At 67.2% G+C, this 23,982-nt stretch overlaps 6 protein-coding genes across 12 annotated transcripts; 2 read left to right on the top strand and 4 right to left on the bottom strand.

The window, feature by feature from the left end:
- The first annotated feature begins 2,496 nt into the window (after positions 1 to 2,496).
- PRRT3 (proline rich transmembrane protein 3) lies at positions 2,497 to 7,131 on the top strand. 3 transcript variants are annotated; one of them, XM_071756076.1, is made up of 4 exons: positions 2,497 to 2,714; positions 3,400 to 4,545; positions 4,632 to 4,772; positions 5,206 to 7,131. In XM_071756076.1, exons 2-4 carry the CDS (start codon positions 3,426 to 3,428, stop codon positions 6,960 to 6,962), a joined length of 3,018 nt encoding a protein of 1,005 aa, XP_071612177.1. In that variant the 5' UTR covers positions 2,497 to 2,714; positions 3,400 to 3,425; the 3' UTR covers positions 6,963 to 7,131. The 3 variants fall into 3 exon arrangements, with proteins under 3 accessions (XP_071612177.1, XP_071612176.1, XP_071612175.1); XM_071756075.1 differs by lacking the exon at positions 2,497 to 2,714 and adding an exon at positions 2,836 to 3,069; XM_071756074.1 differs by lacking the exon at positions 2,497 to 2,714 and having other exon boundaries at positions 3,152 to 4,545.
- Positions 7,132 to 7,206: 75 nt separating this feature from the next.
- Positions 7,207 to 10,698, bottom strand: CRELD1 (cysteine rich with EGF like domains 1). Its single transcript, XM_071756106.1, has 10 exons — positions 10,454 to 10,698; positions 9,798 to 9,880; positions 9,600 to 9,710; positions 9,433 to 9,524; positions 9,137 to 9,313; positions 8,912 to 9,007; positions 8,716 to 8,799; positions 8,516 to 8,611; positions 8,289 to 8,432; positions 7,207 to 8,171 (listed from the first exon to the last, which is right to left on the bottom strand). Exons 1-10 carry the CDS (start codon positions 10,634 to 10,636, stop codon positions 7,951 to 7,953), a joined length of 1,287 nt encoding a protein of 428 aa, XP_071612207.1. The 5' UTR covers positions 10,637 to 10,698; the 3' UTR covers positions 7,207 to 7,950.
- A 523-nt stretch (positions 10,699 to 11,221) lies between these two features.
- IL17RC (interleukin 17 receptor C) lies at positions 11,222 to 15,759 on the bottom strand. The gene is given in 18 exon segments (XM_071756078.1): positions 11,222 to 11,852; positions 12,280 to 12,318; positions 12,398 to 12,493; positions 12,630 to 12,687; positions 12,756 to 12,824; positions 12,901 to 13,013; positions 13,123 to 13,168; positions 13,252 to 13,302; positions 13,380 to 13,564; positions 13,651 to 13,705; positions 13,869 to 13,931; positions 14,125 to 14,264; positions 14,417 to 14,461; positions 14,533 to 14,644; positions 14,843 to 15,213; positions 15,298 to 15,319; positions 15,415 to 15,557; positions 15,560 to 15,759. Coding segments are annotated over 18 exon segments (2,400 nt in total). The 5' UTR covers positions 15,744 to 15,759; the 3' UTR covers positions 11,222 to 11,244.
- A 148-nt stretch (positions 15,760 to 15,907) lies between these two features.
- Positions 15,908 to 20,360, bottom strand: IL17RE (interleukin 17 receptor E). Of its 2 annotated transcripts, XM_071756089.1 has the most exons (17): positions 20,285 to 20,359; positions 20,202 to 20,248; positions 20,095 to 20,110; positions 19,365 to 19,520; positions 19,163 to 19,272; positions 18,961 to 19,084; positions 18,747 to 18,886; positions 18,599 to 18,667; positions 18,430 to 18,496; positions 18,161 to 18,348; positions 17,966 to 18,013; positions 17,831 to 17,876; positions 17,571 to 17,719; positions 17,431 to 17,499; positions 17,308 to 17,359; positions 17,128 to 17,229; positions 15,908 to 16,918 (listed from the first exon to the last, which is right to left on the bottom strand). In XM_071756089.1, exons 1-17 carry the CDS (start codon positions 20,331 to 20,333, stop codon positions 16,311 to 16,313), a joined length of 2,040 nt encoding a protein of 679 aa, XP_071612190.1. In that variant the 5' UTR covers positions 20,334 to 20,359; the 3' UTR covers positions 15,908 to 16,310. The 2 variants fall into 2 exon arrangements, with proteins under 2 accessions (XP_071612190.1, XP_071612191.1); XM_071756090.1 differs by lacking the exon at positions 17,128 to 17,229 and having other exon boundaries at positions 20,285 to 20,360.
- Positions 20,361 to 20,462: 102 nt separating this feature from the next.
- Positions 20,463 to 21,861, bottom strand: JAGN1 (jagunal homolog 1). 3 transcript variants are annotated; one of them, XM_071756126.1, is made up of 3 exons: positions 21,732 to 21,861; positions 21,271 to 21,368; positions 20,463 to 21,169 (listed from the first exon to the last, which is right to left on the bottom strand). In XM_071756126.1, the coding sequence occupies exons 2-3, from the start codon at positions 21,357 to 21,359 to the stop codon at positions 20,707 to 20,709; spliced, it is 552 nt and encodes a 183-aa protein (XP_071612227.1). In that variant the 5' UTR covers positions 21,360 to 21,368; positions 21,732 to 21,861; the 3' UTR covers positions 20,463 to 20,706. The 3 variants fall into 3 exon arrangements, with proteins under 3 accessions (XP_071612227.1, XP_071612228.1, XP_071612226.1); XM_071756127.1 differs by having other exon boundaries at positions 21,688 to 21,733; XM_071756125.1 differs by lacking the exon at positions 21,732 to 21,861 and having other exon boundaries at positions 21,271 to 21,564.
- Positions 21,862 to 23,742, top strand: RPUSD3 (RNA pseudouridine synthase D3). Of its 2 annotated transcripts, none has more exons than XM_071756121.1 (9): positions 21,862 to 21,945; positions 22,286 to 22,353; positions 22,427 to 22,471; positions 22,556 to 22,652; positions 22,734 to 22,841; positions 22,920 to 23,004; positions 23,078 to 23,204; positions 23,282 to 23,421; positions 23,502 to 23,742. In XM_071756121.1, exons 1-9 carry the CDS (start codon positions 21,881 to 21,883, stop codon positions 23,679 to 23,681), a joined length of 915 nt encoding a protein of 304 aa, XP_071612222.1. In that variant the 5' UTR covers positions 21,862 to 21,880; the 3' UTR covers positions 23,682 to 23,742. The 2 variants fall into 2 exon arrangements, with proteins under 2 accessions (XP_071612222.1, XP_071612221.1); XM_071756120.1 differs by lacking the exon at positions 21,862 to 21,945 and adding an exon at positions 22,071 to 22,165.
- The last annotated feature ends 240 nt before the right edge of the window (positions 23,743 to 23,982 follow it).

The following is a 23,982-nucleotide window of genomic DNA, read 5'->3' as shown; positions in this document are numbered from 1 at the left end:
TGTTCATTTGGTGAAAATAATTAGCAAGGAGAAGGTAGAGGAGCAGGACTGGAGTCCCCCAGAGCCTTGGAACCTCCCTGGGTCAGTGGTGTGGCTTGGTGATGGCTACTGGCAGCACTGGCCTTTCATTTCCCTTGCTTTCTGGTACCCACATCTCCAGCACCCCCAGCCCAACCTTGGCTGGGTAAAACCTGCTCCCTGGGGCTCCCAGCCCCGTGTTTGTGGGTCGGTGGGACAGGCACGGGCCCCTGTGCAGCCTCTAGCCTGGATGCTCACCCTGGCCAAGCCACAGCAGTCTCAGCAGCACATGGCTGAGCTTGGAGGGACCTCTGGAGGTGTCTGCCGCAAGCCCCTGCCGAGCTGAGCAGGCCTCGTTCACCAGCACCCCGAGGATGGAGCACTCATGGGGTATAGGACAGGAGTGCCCTGGGGACCCCTGCAGCACCCACACACCATGGTACACAGCAGAGTCTTGGACAAAATCGCTGGAGAAAGGGGGTTTAATGGCAATAGCAGAGAGTGGTGCTTTCCCTCATGCCTATCACGTCTCTGGGGGAATGTGGGGAAGCCCTGGGGTGCTATCCTGGCCCCCCCTAGACCAGCCCCACACCCATTCCACACTGAGGGTCTCCTCTGGGGTTTGCTCTGCCAGTGAGACTATTTGTCCCAATATGGCCGTGACAATGGCAACTCCTCTTCCAACCTTGCTAGACAAAAATGGAAGTGTGCATGCTGCTGGCTCTGCCCCAGGCTGGCATCCCCAGCTGGGGAGCCACTCTCTGCCGACCCATCTCCCAGCCTGGTTCTTGTCTCTTCACAGGGCCTTTGGGGCTACCAGCACCTGTGTTTGTGGGGGCTTGTTCCTCTGAAGGTCCCCAGGGAAGATGCTGGGGGTGGTCCCACCAGCAGCACAGCCAAGGGAGACTGAGAAGGGCACAGGGCAGCCCTGTACAGCAAACACAGGGGTCATAAGAACAGAGCTGGTCTCCAGGCTGTTTGTGGTCACTTAACTGGGACAGTTTTCTCCTAACCTGGGGTTTTGTCCTGCTTCCTTGGGGAAGAGCCTGGGAGAAGGGGGCGGACAGTGGCCAAAAGCTGATGAAACCCAGATGGCCGTGGACACAGAGGTGTGAAAACACAGGTGGCATCCTCTGCCCAGCATCCACGGCTGTGCAAGCAGCCGCTGCAGCAGCACAAAGTGGGGCCCTCAGCTTTTCATCTGCCAGTGAGTCACTTGGCAGCAGAGGAAACCACTGACAGCACCGGGCATGTGGAGGTGGCTGCTCCACCCGTGCCTCATGCTCAAGGCACCCCGATGACTGAGGTATGTGGGGCACAGCTCCAGCCCCAGAGCCCCACTGCCCACTTGGCACCTCAGCCACCCTGCCCACAGGGTGAGAACAGCTGGCAGTGGCACAGCCTGGTGATGTCAGTACCTCGCATGGTGCAGGCTCACCAACTGCTCCCCAGACCTCTCCCACTGCCTGGTCTCCCTGCCACTAATACCCAGTTTAGATTCCTGCCCTGCCTACTTTATGGGGTCTGGTGCACCAGCATTGCCCAAATTCCCCAGCCCTGCTGCCACAGCCCCCCAAGCACAGAGGCATGGACCAGGGCCCAGAAAAGCCCCATGTGCCCACGGTGAGCCCAGCCCAGGCACAATGCTCCAGGGGCAGAGAGATGGCAGGGAGCAGGAGGGGGACACTGTGTGTGCTGCTGTGGAAATGACTATAGGGACCTGCCACATGTCCCTGCTGGCCTGGGCAAGAGGAGAGCAATGGCAGTGACAGGGTCTGCCAAGGCTGAGGCAGCTCAGGTGCTGTCTGAGGTGCAGGCAGGGGATGGCAGTGCAAGCAGGAGCCCGGGGGCAGGCAGGGGGGCAAGGTACAAGCAGGGAGATGAGGTACAAGCAGGGAGATGAGGTGCAGGCAAGGAGCTGGGGTGCAGGCAGGGGGCTGGGGCGCTTCACGATATCAAGCAAAGACCTGAGCCAGGTGAGACTTTGTGACCCTGCGGCCGCAACAATGCCAGCCCAGGCAGGGCAGGCTGCTCTTCAGCGGGATAATTAGCTGATTAGCTAATTACCTACACCTTGGCAGGCCCCATAGCCCAGCGGCTGCCAGGGTGCTGCGTGCGCCGTGCAGGGAGGGCAGGAGGTGTGGGGTGGCTGTGGGGCAGGAGGGTGCCAGGGCCACACACTGACCTCCTCCCTGAGGATACTCCTGGAGAGTTCAGGCAGCTCCCTCCCCCCACCCCCACCTGCTGTGGGGACAGCCCTGCACTGGGGCGCACAAGTGCAAGCGGCTTCACCTCCCTGCCAGCTCGGGGAGGCGGAAGTGGGGGCACTGCCTGTCCCGCCTGCCCCACTGGCAGCATCCCTCTGCTGCCCCGCTGTGTGTCCCCTGGGGACCGGCCCTGGCGCCCCACGGGATCCGCCCCACGGGGGCCCCGCCCCAGGGTAGCCCACCCCGGCTGAGCCCCACGGGGGCCCCGCCCCAGGACCCCGGCGTGTCCCCGGCCCTGCCCCGCTCTCGTCCCCGCACAGCGGCCCCAGCCGTGCCCGGGCCCCTCGCGCCCCCCCCACCGGTGCCGGGCGGGTTCCCGCGCGGGTGCCCGCGGCTCGGAACGGCGCGTGACCGGCTGCCGCCGCCGCCTGCTCCGCCGCAGAGCCCGGCCCGGCCCGCCCGCACCGGCACCGGCACTGGCACCGGCAGGTCAGCGGGGGGGCTCCGGCCGGCACCGGCACCGGGGCCTCCCGGGCTCCGGCGGGAGGGGGGGGCTGGCGGCACCGCGGCCCGGGCAATGGGCACTGAGCACTGAGCAGCGGGGCCGGCGTGGCGCGCTCCAGGAGGGATCCGCGGGATGCGGCGGCCGCACCGGCCCCGCTCCGGTCCCGCTGTGGCGGCGGCTCGGCCCCGCAGCGCAGCTCCGCCGGCTCCCGCAGCCGCACCGCGGGGCCGCCGCCGCAGCAGGGCGATCCCGGCCCGGCGGAGCTGAGCCTCGTGTGCGACGGCCGGGGGGCGACGCGGGCCGGGCATCCCCGCCTGGATGAGCCGGGGACGCACCAAGGTGAACGGTGCGCGCCGGAGCGGGGCCGCCGGCAGCGAGGCCACCGGGAGAGGCACCGGGGGGTGGGGGAGACACCGGTGGGGAGGAGACCAGGGATGGGTGCACCGGGGATGCTTGGGGTGGAGATCACTAAGCACCAAGGATCACCAGCACTGGGGACACCGAGATGGGGACCGCCAGCGCGGGGGACAGTAGGAAAGGGAAGGCTAGGAATGGGGCCACTGGCAGCAGGAACAGCGGCGATGGGAACAGCTAGGTGTGGGCCCCAGAACCAGCCCGGTGACAGAGTGACACTCACCGGTCCGGCTCACCGAGGTCCCATCTCCGCAGGGCGCGGGGCCGGCTGGGCTCTCACCATGGCTGCAGCAAGGCTCGTCGCCTGGGGGCTGCTCCTGGCCGCCGGGATTCCTGCCGGGGCTCGGGGGACGCTGCCGGCCGGGCTGTCCCCAGGTGCGACCCTGTGGCGGGGCAGGGATCCTCTGCACGGCGCTGCCTGGGGACACCGGTGGCTGGGCCCGTCCCCTGCCTGGGAGGCATCGGGGGAGGCGAGCGGCACCGGGCCCCCTGGCAGCGACCGCTGGGGAGATGGCAGCCCCGTGCGCTGGTCCCCACCGCTGCGGGTGGGGGATGCCACCGGGGCAGCCCAGGGAATGGAGACCACCGCGACAGATGCCGGGATCGGTGCGTGGAGGGACGGCGGCAATGCCTCGGCCGAGGCGAAGGAGCCCGTCATCGCCTGGCGGGGCCATCAGGCTGAAGGCCAGGACGGCCTCTGGGGGGGGACCTGGATGACCCACGGCTCTGTGGTGCGTACGCCGGGCCCCGAGATGCCCATGGATAAGGAGCCGGGCTCCACGAGACCACCCTGGGCAGGGCAGGGCACAAACCCAGCCGAGCAGAGTGCCATCAGGCCAGCCAGCACCCCCAGACCTCTGCCAACTGTGTCCACTGTCTCCCTGACCCTCGTGCCAGCAGCAGGAACAGAGATGGGGACATCAGATGCACCCACAGGGGGACAGCTGGCGGTGAGGGGACCCGTGGCCACCCCACGCCTCCCTTGGGACACACAGCTTACTCTAGCCAGCAGCCAGCTGGTCCCACGGGTCACTGTCCCCGTCCCCCACCCCACAGGCACAGGGCCAGCCCATAGTCCCCATAGCAGCCCTGGCTCCATAGGGCCAGTGGGCAGAGAGGGGGACCCAGAAGTGCTGTCCAGCCCCTCCTCGGCTCTGCCCAGTTCTGCAGCACAGCCCCCCACTGCATCCCCCTCCTGGGGGCTGCCCGAGCCCTGGACCCGGCTGCTCCCAGCCCACCAGCGCAGCACCCGGAGAGCACCACACAGCCACACCACCGCCAGCCCTGGCAACACAACCCCTCGCACGGACACCAGGACGATGGGGCAGCAAGAACCCGAGCCCGCCCCATCACCTGCCTCCAACACAACACCCTCCAGCGCCCCCGGTACCCCCAGCACAGGTAGGAGCTGGAACAGAGTGGGAGACTTCTTGGCAGGGAGCGGGACCCCCCTGAGTGCCAGCACCTGGCTCTGCCCTCTCTTTCAGGGCTGCTGCCTGAGGAGGATGTTGGTTCCCCACAGCGTGTGCGGGGTGCTGTGGGCCCCATGAGTGCCCCGAATGTCTCTGAAGCCACCCCACAGCCAACAGCGCATCCTGCCACAGGGACACCCGGCACCAGGCATGCAGGTGATGTGGGGCCACGGCTGAGCCCATCCAGTTAGTCCCCGGTGGTGATGCCATGGGACCCCATTCCCGGGGTGTCAGGGCTGGTGGGGGGGACAGCAACTATCTTGGTCCGACCAGCCAGGACATGGTGACACCTTCAATCAGGATTGTGCCCGGCAACGGCCCTAATCTACTGCTAAGATTAGTGCTAAGTGCCCAGTGGGTGGGATCCTGCCCGGGGAGGTCAGGGACGTGCCACCCACTGCGCCACGAGTCTTGTGGGAGGTGCCAGTGGGCACAGCCTGGTTAACACAGGGCATCTCCCTGCAGTGCAGGGTGCCATGGCTGATGCATTCCAGCAATGGGGTGCAGGTGGGGGCCGGGTGTCTATGAGCTGTGTGGGGTGCGGTCCCCGCCTCTCCCCACTGACTGTCCCCCTCCTTCCTGCCTGCAGGCACCCTGGGGACGCATCCCCCCACCCACGGCACCGCAGCCCCCTCGACCAGGTGGCATCAGGCAGGGGTGACACGGCAGACAGCCCCCCAGCACCCATCCACACCACCACCACCACAGCCCAGCAGCTCACCGGCTCCGGGGGCCAATGGGACAGGGCTGCGCTGGGCGGAGCTGCGGCGCCGGCTGGGCTTTGCTTGGGAGGGCCACATCTATGGGGTGGCCACAATCTTCCTGGTGCTGGCACTGGGCTGCCTGGCCGGGCTGGCGGGAGCAGCCTCCCTGCGTCCTCCACACCTGCCCCACGTTGTAGGGGCCCACGGGCTGCTGCTGGCCACCTGCTTGCTGCGGGCCACCTTCCTGTTACTGGACCCCTACGGGGCACGGGGCCACCTGCCCCCTCGGGCCCTGCTGCTGCTCAGCACGGTCCCCTTCCCGATGCTGCTGGGTGCCTTTGCCCTTCTGCTTCAGTGGCTTCAGCGCCTGGCCCAGCTCCGGCTGCTGCCAGCCCGGCTGCAGGGACTGCCAGCACTGGGGGCTGCTGTCACTCTGCAGAGCGGGGTGCTGGGGGCTGCTGACATGCTGCCACCCCGGCTGGGGCCTGGTGCTGGTCTGGGTCTGCAGGCACTGGGCTGTGGGGTCGGGTCCCTGCTGCTTCTGGGGGGGCTCTGGGGTGGCTGGAGGGTGCTGCGAGCACCCCGGGAAGGAGCAGGGGACAGCGGGGGGCCAGGGCTGCATCGGGGGGGCAGGGCACTGGTTGCAGCAGCACTGGTGGGGCTGCCGGTCTGTGGGCTGCAGCTCTATGGCTCCCTGTGGCTGCGGGGGGTCTTGGGGCCCCCCTGGCGCTTCTCCCAGCCAGGCTGGCCAGCACAGCTCTGGCTGCGGCTTGGCGAGCTGGGCATGGTGTTGGCACTGCTGGCAGCTGCCACCGAGCCACTGTGCTGCCGGTGCTGGCGCCAGAGCCCCACCGGCCATTCCTGCTGGGCCAAGGCGCTGCGGTACTTCTGCACTGGCCACAAAGCCGAGGTACCCGAGTATCCCAACAACTGCTATGACTGGGCTGGAGGCGGCACCGGCAGTACCGGCGCGGATCGGGCACCCACCAGCGACATCTCCAAGAGCCTCATCCGCAACCCAGCAGAGCAGCTGCCCCTGCGGGCACTCAAGGACAGTAACGAGGCCTGGGTGGCAACCGGCGGGATGCCGGGGCTCAGCCCCAAGTGCCCCAACGCCTTGGTCGCCCGCTCCTGTGTCGCCTTTGAGCAGGGCTCAACCCCCTCACTGGGCGAGCTGGCCTTCCGCCCACCGTCCCCCATTGACCTGCGCCGCAGCATCGACCAGGCGCTCTGCCGCCGGCACCTGCTGCACGACAGCCTCTTCAGCTGGCATCGCCGTGGCTCTGGCACCTCACTGCATGGCTCTCTGGCCCCCACCGAGACCCCCAGCCTGGGGCGCATGGTACGCTGCAGTTCACTGACAGAGCTGCCCGGCACCCGTCAGCCCCCCGGCGCCATCACCATCACTGTCACCGCCTCGGTCAGCTCGTTGGATAGCAGCTCACTGAAGATCAGCTGGAATCCCTGGCACCATGGGCTCTCCTCGCCTGACAGCCTGCCCCTGGACGAGGCGCCCAGTCGGGCCCCCCTCCTGCTTCCTTCTGGGCCCCCTGGCTGGGAGCGAGAGGGTCCCCGCGGCTTCCCGTCCCTCGGCAAGGCGTCAGACACCCGCAGCCTCTCCAGCGACACCATTGAGCTCTGAGCTGGGGAGACACGGGGCTGAGCAAAGACTGAAGGGTGCAGGGGGAGGAAACCAGCAGAGGGGTCTGGGGCCCTGATCCTGCACCCCTGCAGGACCAGGGCGGAGTGGGGATCTGGGATGGGCCAGCATTATTTGTGCCAAAACAGAGAAATAAAATTTATGTTGGGAAGTGATGGCCCCACTGGTGTGTGAAAGTAGCGGTGGGCAGCAGAACCCCTGGTCCCCCCACCTCAAGCATATGGGCTGGGTGTGCAGAATTTTATTTCCTGAGATATGGACACACAGACAGATGGGCACACCCTGACAGACAAATCACAAATGCACTGGCCACACTCATGCATCCAGCAGGCCCCCCCCAGGAGCAGGCCAGATCCCTGCAGGAGCAGCCCTGGCCCCCTGCCCTGGAAGGGGAGAGATGGGCTCTGCCCAGGGATGGGGGAGGAAGGGGTGGTGGGTGGTGATGGTGGGAAGCTGTCCCAACCCCATGGCTTAGGGTGGAGGGGGGACCCAGCCCCCCACTGCCCCACCGGGACTGATACCACAGGAAAGGGGAACACAAGATCCCACAGGCCCAGCAGTCCCCAGTCTAGGGAACTCCTGCTGGGCAAGAAGCAGGGCTGAGCTCTGCCAGCATCACTGCCCCAGCAACTAGTGGTCGTAGAACATCCCCCCAACCTGCCCCCACACTCCCTCTACCTGACGTGGTGCCAGGTCTCTGCTCTAGAGCACGAGGGGCTGGGGCAGCATGCTGTGCCCCCCCAACAATGCTGCATTGCTCAGCATCACCAGGCTGCTCTGTGGGGACCAGGCACCCCTGGCTTCTTCTGCAGGGGGGAGGTGAGTCCCTACGCTAAGGGGGCCAGGGAACACATGCAGGGCACAGCACCGTGCACAGGATCCAGCCTCAGCAGCCAGCCCCTGCTTGGGGGGTTACCCTGCACCCCAGGCTGAGCTGGGCCCCCCCAACCCGTGCCTGGCAGCCCCAGAGCTATCTGCCCTTCATGAAGCCATCGAGGACGCGGTCACTGCGGTCAGAGAGCCAGTAGCCAGCCATGGCGGCCACGGCACCAATGAAGATGGCAGTGAAGACCATGTCACCCTTGGCAGCCAACGTGGCGAGGGCACAGATCATCACACCGAAGAACATCTGCTGCAGCACCACCACCTCGTCATCTGTCACGTCATCAAAGAAGCCCTTCTCTGGGGCATCTGCAAGGACAGAGCTCATGCAGTGGCATGGCCAAGGGGGCAAAGCCCCCTGCTGCCCCTCACCCCCCAGCCTGGAGCCCATACCCCACTTCCACCCCCCTCTGTGTCAGGCCGTACCAGGGGGCTTGTCCTCCACACACTGCCCGTCCCGCCGCACGTGGCCCTGGGCGCAGACGCAGCGGTAGCTGCCCTCTGTGTTCTCACACACCTCCTGCTCCCCTGTGCACACTGGCTCCTCAGTGCTTGCACACTCATCCACATCTGCAGGAGCAGGCAAGGCTCAGGCAAGGATTAGGTAGCAGGGAGGGGGCAGAGCTACTCCTCCACCCGCTGCAGCCACTCACCCAAACACTTGGCTCCATCCCGCCAGTAGCCTTTGTTGCATTTCTTGCAGCGAGCTGGCCCAGCACCCATGCAGCCAATGCAGGCTGTGGAGCAATCTGTTGGGAGGAGAGGGGATAGGGTCACCACAAGAGCACACTGCCAGACAGCCCTAAGCAGGGGGGAATTGCCCACAGAGAAACCCCCCCCACCTCCACCTTACCTCGGCACTCATAGGAGCCTTCGGTGTTGACGCAGAACTGGTTGGCTCGGCAGTGTGCCATCTCCGTGCCACACTCATCTATGTCTGGGGGAGAGCAAAGGGGACGGTCCTGCTGAGCCCCAGCTCTTGGGGCACAGCCCTTCCCCACCCTGACGCCCCTCACTGCTCCCCCCCCCAGTCCCACCATGGCCCTCACCAATGCAGCGGTGCTCATGCAGCACCCAGCCCCTCTTGCAGCGAAGGCAGCTGGAGTCCTCTGGCCCCGTGCAGCGCCCGCACGCCCGGTAGCACTCTGCAGGCAGGAGAGTGCGGGCATGGATACAGGCAATGGGGAGCTGCCTGCACCCAGTACCATGCCAACACCAGGGCAGACCCCTGGCTGTGCAGACCCCCCTCTCCTCCCAGCTGGACCGCTACCTACCGGCACATACCAGATGGCTCTTGTTCCGTGAAGCCTCGTAGTAGCCGTCACCACACTCGGCACAGAAGGGGCCGCCGTAGCCTGGGCTGCAGACACACAGGCCGGTGCCACGGCGTGTGCCATCACCGTCACATCTCCCGTTGCCACTGCAGGGCTGCCGGGGCCCACCGGCACAGGCTGTGCAGGGAGAGACCAGCCAAATGGCAGCCTGGGCAGAGTGTGGCATGGCGGGGCCTGACAGCCCAGGCAGCACCGCTGGCACCCCACAGACACCCCCTCACACCACAGCTACTCACGCTGGCAGTCAGAGCCATAGGTGCCAGGTGGGCAGCAGAGTGCCAGCCTGTCCATGCACAGCCACTGAAAGAAGTCGGGGTGCTGCTGCCGCCTGAGGAGAAGAGGGACACAGTGTTCAGGCCCCTATCTCTGACATGTCCTCCTGTGTCCCTGTCCCCAGACTCACTCATGAAACCACCACTGCTCCACATGCTCCTCACTCTGCTCCAGCAGCTGGTTGCAGGCAAAGTCCGAGGGGGAACAGACACCCTCCAGCACCTCCAGCAGACGGGTCTCACTGCAGGGACAGGGGGTCAGCACAGGGATGTGTCCCCTGAGAGCAGTTAGAAGGCCCGCTGACCCCTCCACAGATGGGGGCACCCACCTGTGCTGGTACTTAGCCAGCTTCTCCTCCTCCCAGGCTGTGTTGCCCCCACCGAAGCCCTTGTGCTCTGTCCGCTCCAGGCCCTGGGCATGCAGGGGGCAGCACAGGTGTGGGACACCCCTCACTTTAAGGCCATCCCTGCACCCTGCCACCTTCCCCCCAGGGACCCGTAGCCCTCTCCCCACCTCAGCGTCCAGCGCTGTGCCCCGGGAACACCCTCTGCCCCTTAAGAGATATTGTGTGGAGTGCCCCTCATCCCAATGTCCCCTCAGGCCACCCCTCCAGAGCTCTGCCACTTCCTTACCCCCCCTTGCCCACCACCATCCCAGCTAGGGCCTTCTTTGCCCCCACTTGCCTGTCACCCCCGGACCGCTTCACCCCACACCGGGCCATCTCCCTGCATCGCAGGCTGTGTCTCTCACGCCCGTCACCCCCCACCAACACTCCCTCCCTCACCCCCGGATCCCCTCGCAGCAGGAGCTGTCCCCCTCCACACTTCCCCTGGCCCCATCTCCCCCGCGCGCCCCCTCCCAGGCCTCATGTCTCCCAATCGCCAGGGCCTCCATCATCCACCGCACCCTCCCTCCGAACCCCACGTGCCCCCCCGCCACAGCCCTGTATCCCCCCATCCGCCTCCGCCCCATTGCCCCCCGCACCCTGCTGAAGCTGTCAGCCAGGCCGCGGCAGGCTCGGCAGGGCTCTGCCCCGTCCCCGTCTCCGGGGGGCTGTCCGCGGGCGGCCAGCAGGACCCCCCCGAGGAGGACAGCCCGCAGCAGGGCCCCCCCGAGCCCGGCCCCCCACGGCCGCGGCAGCGGCAGCGGCGCTGCCCCCGCACCCATCCTCCTCCCCGCACGCCCGCACGCCCCGCGCCCGCTGACTCAGCGCCGCCGCCCCCGCCAATGACCGCGCGCCTCCCGCCGCCCGCTCTCAGCCAATCAGCACCGCCCCGCGGGACCCGCCCCCTCGCGGCTTAAAGGGACCAAGGTCCGGGGCAGCCACCGGGAGGGAGAGCGGAGCGGCAGCGGCTTCCCGGGACGCAGCGGACCCGCTTCCGCCCGGCCTGAGCGAGCCCCGCCCAACCCGGCCCTGACTGAGCCGCTCCCTATCGCGCCCCTGCCCCAGCCAGATCAGTCCAAGTCACATTCCCCCTCCTGACAAACTGGTCCAGTTCCCCCTCACCCCTTCCAATTGTTCCAGTTCTTCACTACCCCTTCCAAACTGGTTCAGTTCCTCCTCATCCACCTGAACTGGTCCACAGAATCACAGAATCATGAGGGTTGGAAAGGACCTCTGAGATCAAGTACAACCCTTAATTCACTACCACCCTTCAACACAACCAGCCCTGTTCCCCTTCAGCCCCCCAGGCCCCCTCCTGCCCCCAAACCCCACTTCCTACCTCCCCATCAAAGGCTACAGACTCACACTTGGCACAAGCACTGACACCACTTTATTTCCCCACTGCCCGACGCAGCCCCTCAGCCACAGCCACCACATATGGCTCCAGAGACCGGACCTGCCATGGTCCCGGTTCCACCAGCGCCTGCAGGAACCCCCCTGTCTCACTGGGCAGTGCAAAAGCAGGGGCAGCCCGCAGAGACGGTGGCACCTCTGGCACCAATGCCTCAAGCCGGGCCACCACATAGCGCCCATTGCCTGCTGCTAGCGCTGGCACAGCGCAGGACAGAGCTGCTGCAAACACGTCGCAGGGTGCTACCGTGGGGACATCATCGGGGTTGGGGCTGTGCCGGGGGCCAGGGGCGCTGGAAGCATCCCCAGCCCCCAGCACAGCCCCGACCCTGGCATCCCACCAGCGTGCAGCAGCCACAGCCGCCGGGGAGAGGAGGAGGATGATCGTGTCACCATCACGTAGTGCCCGGCGGTGCTGGGCATGCAGCCAGGGCAGTGGTCCCCATGCTGCTACCCCGCTGCCACCTCCTGGTGCCGCCGCTACCGCCAGCCCCAGTGGTCGCAGGGCTGACATCATGGCGCACGCTGCCCGCTCTGCTGCTGGCTCCACCGCATGGACCAGCAGCGCCCGCCGGCCTCGCAGCAGGCCTGGGGATACCGTTAGTGCATAAACCCCCCCACGGGTACCCTGGAGCCAATTCTACAGGCCAGCCACGGTGGGACACACAGTGGGGCCATCCCACAATGGAGGACCACCCACAATGACAGTACTACCCTTTGAGCACTCTCCTACCCACCCTATGGGGCAGCCACAGTGGGAAGCAGGTTAGCACCACCCTGATGGGGGAACAACACATGATAGGGGTGGTCCCATCCCTTGGGTCTGTCCCCCACCACTGCAGCCCCTCCTGGAGCAAAGCTAAGGGCCAGCCATGGTGAGAAGCAGGCTGAGACAGCCATCAACGTGGACCCCACTCCCTACTCATCCCCCCAGCTCCTCAACCACCCCAAAAGACCCCAACGGGGAAGGCATGTACACTCTGGGACACCCCCTGCCCAGACCCCATGCACTCACTCTTGGAGCTGTAGTCAGCCCTCAGGGACTTCAGCCAGCCTGCATGGAAGAGAGGTGGTGAGGGAAGTCCCCAGGAGGGTCTTGGGCTGGGCACAGCCCCCAGATGGGCACCGCTTACCTTTCAAGTCCTCCTTCTTCAGCAGGAGCAGGAGCAGGAGGCAGGCGGTCCCCAGCAGCACACCCATCCACACCAGTGCCCAGTGGGTGCGCCGGTCTGCGGGCAGGGGTCAGCATGTGCCAAGGATCCCTGGCACCCAGTGAGGGTCCCTGGCACCTGCCCAGAGGTGGGTGCCCTCCCTCAGCCCCACACCAGCCCCCCCTTTCCCCCCAGCGAGGCCGGAAACACTCACACTTGTGCAGGGGACAGGCCCAGAGCATGATGCCAGTGCTGTTCTCAGGCTGCCAGATCTGTAGGTATGAGGACATGTCACAGGCTGCCAGATCCTCACCCGCTGCCTACTGCTGCCTGCACTCACCTGCCTGCACTGCCCCTCTGCCACATCCCGCCGCAGCTCCAACTCCAGCAGCCCAGGGTGCCCAGCTCCCTGCGACAGCCACAGGATCAGCTCGCTGTGCCACTGCTGCCACAGCCACTGGGACACGGGGGTCCCTGCTCCTTACCGTGCTGGTGTAGCTGGCAAGGGGTGTGCAGGCAACCTGTTCCAGGGCACACAGCGAGGCATTTCCCCTGTGCTCCAGCAGCAGGACATCGTTGGGGTGGCCAGGCAGAGCTCCTGGAAATGTGATGGGGGCTGAGGGGACAGCGAAGAGGGTGCAGGGAGCCTCACTCCCCATCTGGACACCCCTGGGCTGCCCCTGTCCTCCCACCCCAACAGTACTCACTGTCCCGCAGGCACTGGGTCAGCCGGACCTGCCCGCCGCTCCACACCTGCCCCAGAGAGGAGGTTAGCAGTGCCTGGGCATGCCTGTGGGGCAGCCACAGAGCAGCTGTGGGGCAGTGGGGTGTCCTACCTGCATACAGAGGTTGGGGTGCGGCCGCAGCCCCCCAAACTCCTGGGGTCCCTGTGGATGGGAAGCATGCTCCATCTATGCCATCTCTGTGCCCTCCATGCCCCGGCACCACATAGAGCCCCACTCACCTGCCCCACCATGGGCTGCCTCAGGCCAGGCAAGGCTTGGCAGTGCCCGGTGGGTGCCGGCTGCCAGCAGGGCACCAGCTCAGCCAGGAGGTCGCAGGGTGCCAATAGGGAGAAGGTCACCACTTGTCCCCCAGCATGCAGGACAAGCTGGCTGCATGCCCACAGCCGCTCCCAGGCCTCAGCATCTGCAGTGGTGCCAGGAGAGAGATGTCGGGCCGTGTCATGTCTCCTTGGGTCCTCCCAGCCCACCCCAGCCCCACAGCACAGGTACCGTGGGAGAAGGGGCACAGGGTGGCCCGTGGTGGGTCCTGAGTCTCTGGCCAGACCTGGGAAGGGGAAGAGTGAGAAGAAAAAGAATTTGGGGTGTCCATGCTGTGACCATGACCCAGCTGGCTCCCTCAGGATGCTGGAGGACGACAGACAATGTCCAGAGCCCCTGTGCTTCAGCAGCAGCTCTGCCACCCCCACAGTGCCTGGCTAGATGCCCACCTGCATGCAGAGGCAGGGCAGGACCTCTTCAGCTGGCAGGCTGTAGTTCATGGGGCCACTCTGCTACCAGCAACCAGATGTGGGTCACCCCGTGGCAAATCACCCCTTGGTGGGGTCAGCCTGCCCAGGGGGACCCACTTGCCAGGGACCCTCTCCCATTGCCCTGCCTGTAACACAGACAGAGCTTCCCAGGGATGGAGGGGCAGTGGCCATAGCCTGACCAGAGCGGGGGGTCAGGGAAGGGGCTCATACTCACTGCAGTCACCGCACGCCCTGGCCCACCAGCACCGTGGCTCTGGTTGTGGTAGAGCCGTAAGGTGTAGCTGTGCCCTGCTGAGGCCCCCTGCACTTCCACGACCACCTCCTTGGGCCCCGGGGAGATGTGCAGCTTGGGCACTGTGACAGAAGCATCTCAGGGCACCCAGCAGTGTGCACCCAGGGCATGGCACCCCAGGGGTCACCCTCTCCCGCAGCATCCACCACCCAGCTCTCCCCAGGAGATATGAGCCAAGGTGGAGAGGGGGCCCTGTGGGCACACCAGTACCTACCTTGGCACTGGGGGACAGCAGCTTGTGCAGCAGGCCACGAGCAGTCTGCAGAGAGAGGGGGTCAGCAGGCAGGGGGGACAGGATAGGGCCACCATAGTGTGCATTCTGGGGCTCACCTGGCGCCCGCTGCTGCTGGCTCAGCCTCTGTTGGCCTCGTGAGTTGGTGTACGCGGTGACACGGAGCTCAGAGCCCAGCGGTGCCTCAAAGCACCGGAAGGTCACCCAGCCCTGGGCAGGAAAACCACCACCACACTGTGGTGAGGCACTGGCACCACCAGCACCCACCACCCTGGGGCATGGTAACATGGTAACACCCAGGACCATTGTAACATGGTGTTCTAGCAGCAGCACACACCCCTGTGCACAGCAGTGCCTGAGGCTGCTGGCGCCAGGTCACACATCCCTGATGTCACCGCATCTACGTACCAGGGGTGCGCTGAGCACCGCACGGGCCAGGGGTACCTGGACCTCCACAGCCACGCAGCGGGAGGAGGCATACGAGTGCCCGGAGAGCAGCAGCAGCCCAGTGATATTGGGCTGGGACGAGGTGGCTCCATCGACTGGTGACCACTGCCCTGTCTCCCTCACATCCTCCGCCTCAAGGATGCCCGGTGGTGCGGAGCGGTGGGGCTTGCCGGTGCGGGTGCCGGGTGGCAGGGCCAGGCTCAGGCGTGCTTCCAGGCAGGGCAAGCAGGCCGTGGGCCCGGTGCAGCGCAGTGCTGGCTCCAGCTGCAGCTGACCCAGGGCTAGCCCACGGCCATGTCTCAGTGGCTCCGTCCCGCAGAGCATGTCAGAGTCTGGAGGAGATGGAGGGCAGCCATGGGTGTGGGGTTCCATGCCCTCAGTGGGCTGGGGGCCATGGAAGCAGCAGTGGCACTTACCCAGGAGGCGGCAGGCGAGGCCCTGAAGGGAAGCGGGGGTGAAGCTGGTGGCCATGCTGGGTGCCCGGTGATGGTGCCGGGTGCCCGGTGGCCCGCGTTCCAACGATGCCAACCCACCTGGGAGCAGGCCAAGGTGTCGCGGGGGGCCCCTTGCCCACACACGGCCCCGGCCCCAAGCAGTAGTAACCAACCCAGCACATGCATGGCGGGGCCGGGGCCGTGGGGTGCCCCGGCCCCACGCCGTCTACTCCCGACGGCCCCGCTCCCGGCTCCACGGGCCCCACCGCCGCCGCCGGCAGCTCCTGCTTCCTGCTCCAATCCCGGACACCCGGGTCATGGCGCTGAGGCGGTGACCGCCCCGGGGTGGGGCCTCCCCGCTCCCGCACCCGCACCGACCGGCTCCGCAGCCGGTACCGCTTGGGGCCCCACAGGGACCAGGGTGGCATCTCGGATCAGGGCCTGCCCCACGGTGTGGACACGGTTCCCAGGCTGGCCCCAAGGAGCTGGCAGCAGGACACGGGGTGTCGGCTGCCCCGGGACATGCTGTGTGCCCTGCTTCGTGCGTCCCTTCTGCCCCCCAAGCCACCGCCGGGGCACCAAACACCACGCAGACGAGTGAAACGGTGCCTTTATTGCTTCCACCCCAGACACGGTCCCGAGACGGTTCGGAAGCGAGGAGCTGGACCAGGCTGTGCCCAGCGGCTGCTTCCAGCGACGCCCCGGCCCCTCGCCCAGCGTCCCAAGGGGCGTCCCAAGTGATCCCGTCTCTCCTTTGGAGGATGCTCTTGTGTGGAAGTAAAGCTGCCCCTGCCCGGGACAGCACCTCCGCTCCCGGGACAGCACATCCCACGGCCGGGGCCATCCTTTCTCGAGCCCCCGCAGCTCCTGTCCGAGGCACCCACGGTCACCCCACGAGCTCTGCACCTCCGTGACAGGGCCCTGCCCTCACCGGGGAGCTACGCCCAGCCCCGTCGGCCCCTCAGCAATGCCCAGCTCAGACCCCGTGGGGACACTCAGGTTCCAGCGGCTGCTCCCAGGGGCTGGGGCGGGGGGCTGTCCTCCCCGGTTCCCGCCTGCAGAAGCCGGTGCAGGAGCCTCCCCGCCGTGCCCCGGCAGTAGCGGCGAGGTGCCGGGGGACTGCCCCGCAGGGCACCGAGGAGCCCGGGCAGCTGCCGGGGCAGACGGTAGGTGGGCAGGGGCCGGAGGGGCCGGGGGACATCGCGGGGGCTGCAGAGCCGGCTGAAATAAGCCAGCACCCAGCCGCCGCCGCGGCCCGCCGTCCCCAGCTCCCCGTGCAGGCAGGCCATGGCCGCCCCGAAGACGTCGTGGGCGTCCCCGGGGGTTCCGTCTGTCGTCCCGACCCGCCACCGGCGGAAGAGCCGGGTGCTGCCCCGGCTCCAGAGGAGGAGGACGGTGCCGCGCTGGCGGCCCACGCGTCCCCTCTGGGCGTAGAGCCAGGGCAGAGCGCCCGCTCGCCCCACGCCACCCGCTTCCCACAGGTCCAGGCGCACATCGCAGCCCAGCCCGGCCCGCAGCCGCTCGGCCAGCGCACACACCAGCCCCAGGTGCTCCTCCGAGTCCGGCGAGTACAGCAGCAGCACGGGGCGGCCACCAGGGGCACCTGCGGGACGGAGGGGACAGCGGTGACAGCCCGATCCCAAGCCCCCAGGCACACCCCAGGGACACCCCTGGGTGCATCCAAGCACCCACCACCCGGCACCATCACCCACCACCCCAGATCACTCTGCAGCCCAAGGAGCTGGCACCCCAGGCCCATGGCCACGGTGGCCACTGTCCCCTGGTCCCACAGCCCCCTGGGGTGCCCCTCACCATCAGCTGGCCTACAGGTGCTGCGGCAATTGAGGAGCAGGACGGTCACCACCAGCCCCAGTGCCAGTGCCAACCCTAGCAGCCCAAAGTGCCTGCGGGAGACTGGAGGAGGAGCAGTGAGGAAGAGCTGTTTGCCCACCCTCATTGCCCCTTGCTGCCCTCCCCGGGACCCTCACTCACCGTCAGGACAGAGCAGCTGCTTACGAGCAAAGCGCACATCTGAGCGCCACACCTGGAAAAGGGGTTGGGTGAGGGGGGGCCAGGATGGGTTCTCCCCCCCCCGCAGTGTGGGGGTCACCTTACCAGCACACAGCTGCCCAGGACCTCCACTGGCAGCAACAGTGCCAGCTCCCCTGGGGCAGAGCCCTCTGGCTGGAAAACACAAGGGCAGGGTCAACACAGGCTGGTACCCCCTGTGTCCCCCCCAGCCCCACACTGCTTACCCGTGTAACAGTGTAGAGAGGGGCCTCAGGCTCGCACTGCCCACCCTGGCGCTGGCACAGGGCTGCACTGAAGGCTGCAGGGACGCTGGAGGTGAGGTGCAGGTGCAGCTGCAGCCCCCGGACGCTCACCGAGACGTTCCAGGCAGTTTCTGGGGCCACCAAAGAGAGAAAGGATACTCATGGGATGCCCTGGGGGATGTGAGAGATCCCAGGACAGAGATGTGCTCAGCCCAGGGGTGCATCTCATCCCTGGGGCTAACCTGGACGGTGGGGACACTCCACATGACTGCTGTTCCTGTAGGAGAACTAGGGGAATAGGGGCCAGAGGAGGGTCTGGGTGAGCTGCCATTACCAGCCCCTTTCCAGGCAGTGCCCACCCACCCACAGGGTCTTACTCGGAAGCAGAGCTGTGGGTGCACATCCACCTTGTCCAATGTGTATGCCTGGGAGGGGCAGAGAGCACATAACCATCACCATCCCCCACTGACACAGCCCAAGGACACACACTGTCCTTGTAGGACCCTGGGGTCTGGTGGGTGTCCCAGCCAGGGTTGCAGCCCCACACCACTCCAAAGTTACGACCCCTTTACCTGGTCCTCCTCACTGGCTGTGGAGTTGGGGACGTCATGGCAGGATGCAGTCTTGGCAGCCATCTCCCTCCAGCACAGTGTGGCCCGAGGGTGCAGGGGGCAGCTGGCACTCAGCACCATGGCCATCTGGTCCTTGCTGCTAGTACTGTAGTCGTGGAAGCGCACTGAGGACCACAGCTCAGGGCCATCTGCAGGGCATCATGTCAGAAGTCTGGAGGGACAGCCAGGGGGACTTCCAGAACCCAGATGCCCTCCCTGCAGGCACTCACAGGCAGCTGGTTGATCTTGGAAGGGGCAGTGCTTACTGCGCAGGCTGTCGTGATGGGGGTAGGAGGCCTGCAGGAGCAGAGTGGGGGGCAGGATGTGTCCCAAACACATCAGACGCCCTTGCTAGACAAGCAGTGAGGGGCCCGGTGGCCACAGGGGAGAGTGACCTACCTCAATGCACAAGCAGGGCACCAGGAACTCATACGGCAGTGAGACGTGGTGGCCCCCTGGCACCAGCACCTGTAGGCATGGAGGCAGCATCAGTGGGCAGGGACCACTGCAGCCTCCAGCCCATGACGGGGGCTGCCGGAGTCATTACCTGCCGGTGGAAGGGCCGGGGCAGCTCCTCACACTCCAGGGCCAGCTGGTAACACAGCCGCACCATCAGGGCAGGACCCTCGGGCACCTGCACCTCAATGGCTCGCACCTCAGGAATCCAGGTGTGGGTGAAAACGGGTCCTACGGAGTAGGCGGGGGTCAGCCGGTACCGACATCCCCCCCGGGACACCCTCCAGGGTCCCTCCTGGCCTCACCAGGCTGCTCGGTGGCGACCAGGTGGCTGCGGCTGAGGACCAACCCACGGTCAGGGATGGTGCGGAGAGAGACGAGGACCTGCCGCCCGTTCTCCGCCGGGAAGCAGTCGAACTGCACTTGCCACTGCAGGGAGAGGGGGATCAGCGGGACCCCCACAGCTCCAGCGCTCCCCCCGCCCTCCATGGCGCACCCCAGACTCACTGTTGAGCTGCTCGGCTCCCGGTGCTGCCTCTGCCACACCTGCAGCCGGCCGGCCCGGTTGGAGCCCAGCTCCAGGAAGCTGAGCTGCAGCCCACGGACACCTCTGAGCTCTGCGAGAAACCGGCATGGGTGCTGACACGGGTGGAAGGGCAAGTCTCCCCCGGCACGAGGGGGTACCCAGCCCCGTCGCCCCTGCCCGTACCTGCGGCGGGGAGCGCCAGGCGCACCCGTAGGCAGGGCTGGCACCGCTGCCCGGGCAGGCACAGGCGGGTCTGGCCCAGCCACAGTGCGGGCGGTTCCAGCGGTGGCCCGGGCCGGGCCGGCCGGCGGCAGCGTGGACGGCTCAGTGTGCTGTCAGCTGGGGGGAGAGCAGAGGGAGACGGCCGTGCACCGGGGATCCCGCTCACAGTCGCCACCGGGAGCTCCGGGGACCGGGAGCCCCGGGCGGAGCTCTGCGCACTAGAGGCCCCGGGATATCTCCGAAGGGGGCCACGGGGGCCGGGAGTCCCGGGGAAGGGGAGCTCTGCACACCGAGAGCCCCGGGGATCGGAGTCCTCGAAAGGGGGGAGCCCCGCAAAAGGGGAACCCCGTGCACTAGGATCCTTCAGAAGGGGTGCGGGGGGTGAAGAAGGAGGAACCGGGACCGGGAGCTCTGCACACCGGCAGCCTCATTCACCGGGAGCCTCGGGGATCGGAGTGCTAAGAACAAGGGATCCCCGGCAAGAGGGAGTGCACGGAAGGGCAGGGGCCAGGAAGGGTGAACCCCGATGTTGAGCAGCTCCAGACAGCGGGGCCCCCCGGGGACCGGTAACACCACCACCCCCCCCCCGGCCTTCCAGTACCAAATAGCTCTGTCCCGGGGGAGCCCCGCCATCCCGCCGCGGGACCCGCGGGGAGCCCCGCGCCCTCAGCCCGGCCCCGCCGCTACTCACCGGTGGCCCGGCACTCCTGCGAGCAAAGAGACGGGAGTGAGCTCGCCGCCGCCCGCCTCCCCCAGCCCGTGTGCCCCCCCTCCGCCGCCCCCCTCCACAACGCTCACGAAGTTGGCGGTGACCCGCAGGCGGGTGACGGCGGTCCCGGTCCCGGTCCCAGTCCCGGTCCCGGTCCCGGTCCCGGTCCCGGCCAGCAGCAGCTGCAGCAGCGCAGCAGCGAACAGTACCGGGCGCCCCATGGCCGAGACGCCGCCGCAACTGCTCCCCGCCCCGCCCCGGGCCGGCCCCGCCGCATTCCTCCGCCGGCACGTGCGGCCCCGCTGCGCCGTCCTCTCCCCCACCCCCTTCCTGCAACGCGAACACGCGTGGGAGCACGGAGGCTGATTTATTTCCATAGAGCAACAATGTGGAGGGAGGAGAAGGGGAGCGGACGGGACCCTCCACGGTCCGGGAGCCGCCCCCCCCTCCCCCACGCGAGCCCAGAGCCGTGGAGCAGCTCAGACCCGCACATTGGTCCCCATGGGACCCCGCACACTGGAGCCGCGCCAGCACCGCCCCATAGGGCCCGGCTGAGGAGCTCCAGCCCTCCCAGAGCCCACCCTGGTTCCCACTTCATTTCTTCTTCTTCTCTTGCGTGCTGGTGAACCAGGAGTCCAGCAGCTTCTTGCTGTAGTAGAGCTGCCAGCCGTGCACCTGGGCAGCCACCACCACCACCAGGTACATGATGGAGACAGCAGAGAAGCCGAAAATGAAGCGGTAAGCTTTGCCGTGCCGGTAGAGCTGCTGTGCCATGGGGAACATCTCCATGGCCCCGTAGATGAGGGGAGCCACGGAGAAGAGACCAGTGCTGATCATGGAGAGCACCAGGTAGCTGATGTTGTTGCGAGGGAAGGAGAGAAGGCCCAGGAGGGAGGGCAGGATGCTGAGCAGGTAGGGGTACTCCCACTGGTAGGGCATGGCCACCTGGTCGTGGGGCAGCAGCTTGAGATGTCCCACGCACATCTGGGCCATCAGCAGCAGCCAGATGCCCACGTGTGTGTAGATCAGCTTCTTGATCTCTGATTTGAGGGTCACACTGAGGAGAGAACAGGGAGCTGTCAGGGGCTGCAGAGGTGACATGGCATCCCCCAAGCCCCTGGGGAGGCCACCAGGCCCCAGCCACAGTGGGACACCTACCTCATCTGGTAGTGTGAGGCCACACGCTCCCGGTGTTGGAAGTCACTGCCATCAGTGCCGGTGGCCCGGGGACCCCCGCGGGAGGCCATGGTGCCGTCCTGGGGAGGCACGGCGTGAGGAGGGCACCGGACCCCCCAGGGCAGCCCGGCCCCCGCCTGCAGAAGCCTCTAGTCCCCCTGACAGCACCTGATCCTCCCTTCCCCAGTGACAGACCCCCGGGACACCCCCAGGACCCTTTTCCTGCGGCTGTCCTGATCCCCTGGGGCAGCCCCGGCCCCCGCCCGCAGCCTCCAACCCCAACAGTACCCCCCAGACCTCCCTCCCCCAGGGACAGACCCCAGGGCCAGCCCCAGGGCTCCCTTCCCGTGATTGCCCCGTCCCTCGGGCCAGCCCCCCGGGCACCCCCAGAGGTGACACCGCACGGTGCCTCCTCCCCGCCGGCCCTGCCCGCCGCACCCCACCTGCCAGCGGGACGCTCTGCCCACACTTCCGCCTGTCTATGGCCGCGCCCGCCGGCACCCACCGTCAAGGGTGCCGCTCTGTGCTGTCGGAGGATTGGCTCTATGGCCGCGGGGGAGGTGTGCGCCCCCCGCGCAGGCGCAGTGCCGCCATGGCGGGCGGGGGCACGGCCGGGCGCCTGCTGGCGCGCGTGGGGCAGGGGGCGCACGCTGCGGGGTCAGCGGGGGCGCGCACGCGGGGGCGCGCACGCAGGGGCGCGGGGGCGTGCACAGAGCGGGGGCATACGGGGGGCGAGGGGGCACACGGGGGGGGCAGGCGTGGGGGCAGAGAGGTTTTGGGGTGCGCGCGGAAGGGAGATGGACGTGGGGGAGGACGTGGGTGATCGTAGAGAGGTCGGGACATGCGTGGGGGCGCGGGACAGCGGGTGCGAGAGCAGGTGTGGGGACACACAAGTGGGACTGTGGGGACATGCGGGTGGGTAGCTGGGAGGGGGGAACCCCTGCCAGGGGAGTGGGGGTCCCACCCGTGCCCCCCACCCACTCCACCCCCCGCGCAGGTCGGGGCGGCCGCTGAGCCCCGAGGAGACGCTGAGGCTGCTGGAGGCCTCCGTGGTGCACCGGGAAGGTACCGGGGGGGGAAACACTGGGAGGGGGGGCAGCGGTAGGGGCCACATCCTGACCAGCTGTCCCCTCCCCAGGAGCTCTGCTGGCACTGAGCAAGCCCCCCGGCCTGCCCATCCTGGGTAAGTGCTGGACGGGACAGGAGGAAGGGGGGGGGTCCGGGTCAAGGGTGTAGCTGTGGGGGTACCCCCTGACCCTCTCCTCAGGGCGCTCCGGGGGTCTGAGCCTGACAGCGCTGCTGCCAGCTCTGAGGCGGCGCCTGGGCCTCCAAGCCGAGCTCCACCTGGTAAAGGGTCCTGCCAGGTACAGTTGGGGGGTGCTGGGGAGGGGGTGTCAGGGGGTGCCAGAGTCCTCAGCATCGCCCAGAGCTGCTGCAACCCACAGGGAGTGCTCTGGCCTCGCCCTCTTCTCTGGTTGCCACCGCACCACCGAGCAGCTCCAGCGGTTCTTCACCGATGCCAGACGGAGAGGCCAGTACCCCACCACGTACCAGTGAGTCCTCTGCTACCCGCTGGTGGGCATGGGGGGCCCTTCCCCACCTTACCACTTCATCACCCCTTCTCCCTGCAGCGCTGTCACTGTGGGGGTCCCGGCAGAGGCAGAGGGTGAGATCCGCACTGGGCTGCGCTGGCAGCAGCAGGGTGACACTGCTGTGGTAAGGGGGTGCCAGTGGGGGGGTGGGGGGCTGTGCTGTGCCCCAGGAGGAGCTGAGGGCTGTGTTACTGCAGGTGGTACCTGTGCCAGCCCCGGGACGCCGCAGCCTGGCTAGGAAGGAGGTGAAAAACACCTTGACACGCTACCGGGTGCTGGGCACCTCAGGGGGCTGCACCCTGCTCCAGCTCCAGCCCAGGACAGGTGAGTGGTTCCCCAACACCACCCCTGCCCCCTAAACACACATGGTCTCACTTGCCCCCACCCTAATGCCTCTCCAGCCTTCCCAGAGCAACTCCCAGTGCACCTGACCCTGCTGCTGTGCCCGGCGCTGGGTGACCACCAGTACTCATCCCGTGTGGGCAGGGTGCTGGGGGTGCCCTTCCTCCTGCCCCCCGAGACTGCCCCGACCCGCACACAGGTATGTGGCTGAGGTGGGTGCTGGGGGGAACTCGACATGGCCCCAGGGATCCCTCTGAGCTGCCCCCTGCCCCGTTGCAGGTGCTGGACAAGGAGCTGCTGGACCGGCTGGGACTCTCCCTGCAGCAGCTCAGTCGCCTCCCACTCCACATCCACCTGCAGCGGCTGGAGCTGCCCCAGGGCCCGCTCTGTGCCCCCCCGCCACCCACCTTCCTCCGCACCCTGCAGTGCCTTGGGCTCCCCAGGCACCAGGAACCCTAGGACTGGAGGGAGAACTCCCGCCCTGCTCCCCTCTGCCACCCCATTAAAATGTCATCCATCACTGGGGTGCCTCAGCACGTGTTTCTTTTCTTGGCACATGCTGGAGTCGCCCCCCAACCCTGTCCTCATGGCATTGCAGGGGACATCATCCCCCACCAGCAGAGCCAGTGGTGTCAGCCCTGCTGCCACCCCCATGCCTGACCTGGTTCCCAGCACCAGGGCGCAGCCATCTCCCCCCCGCTGTGGCTGTGTTATGACAGACACAACCGCAGGCAGGCAGGATCCGGGGGTGTTTTCCTGC

The sequence above is a fragment of the Heliangelus exortis genome, chromosome 12 (assembly GCF_036169615.1).
Source record: "Heliangelus exortis chromosome 12, bHelExo1.hap1, whole genome shotgun sequence".
Lineage (NCBI taxonomy): Eukaryota > Metazoa > Chordata > Aves > Apodiformes > Trochilidae > Heliangelus > Heliangelus exortis.
The sequence above is the reverse complement of the archived record's forward strand: the minus strand, read 5'-3'. Positions and strand labels throughout refer to the sequence as shown.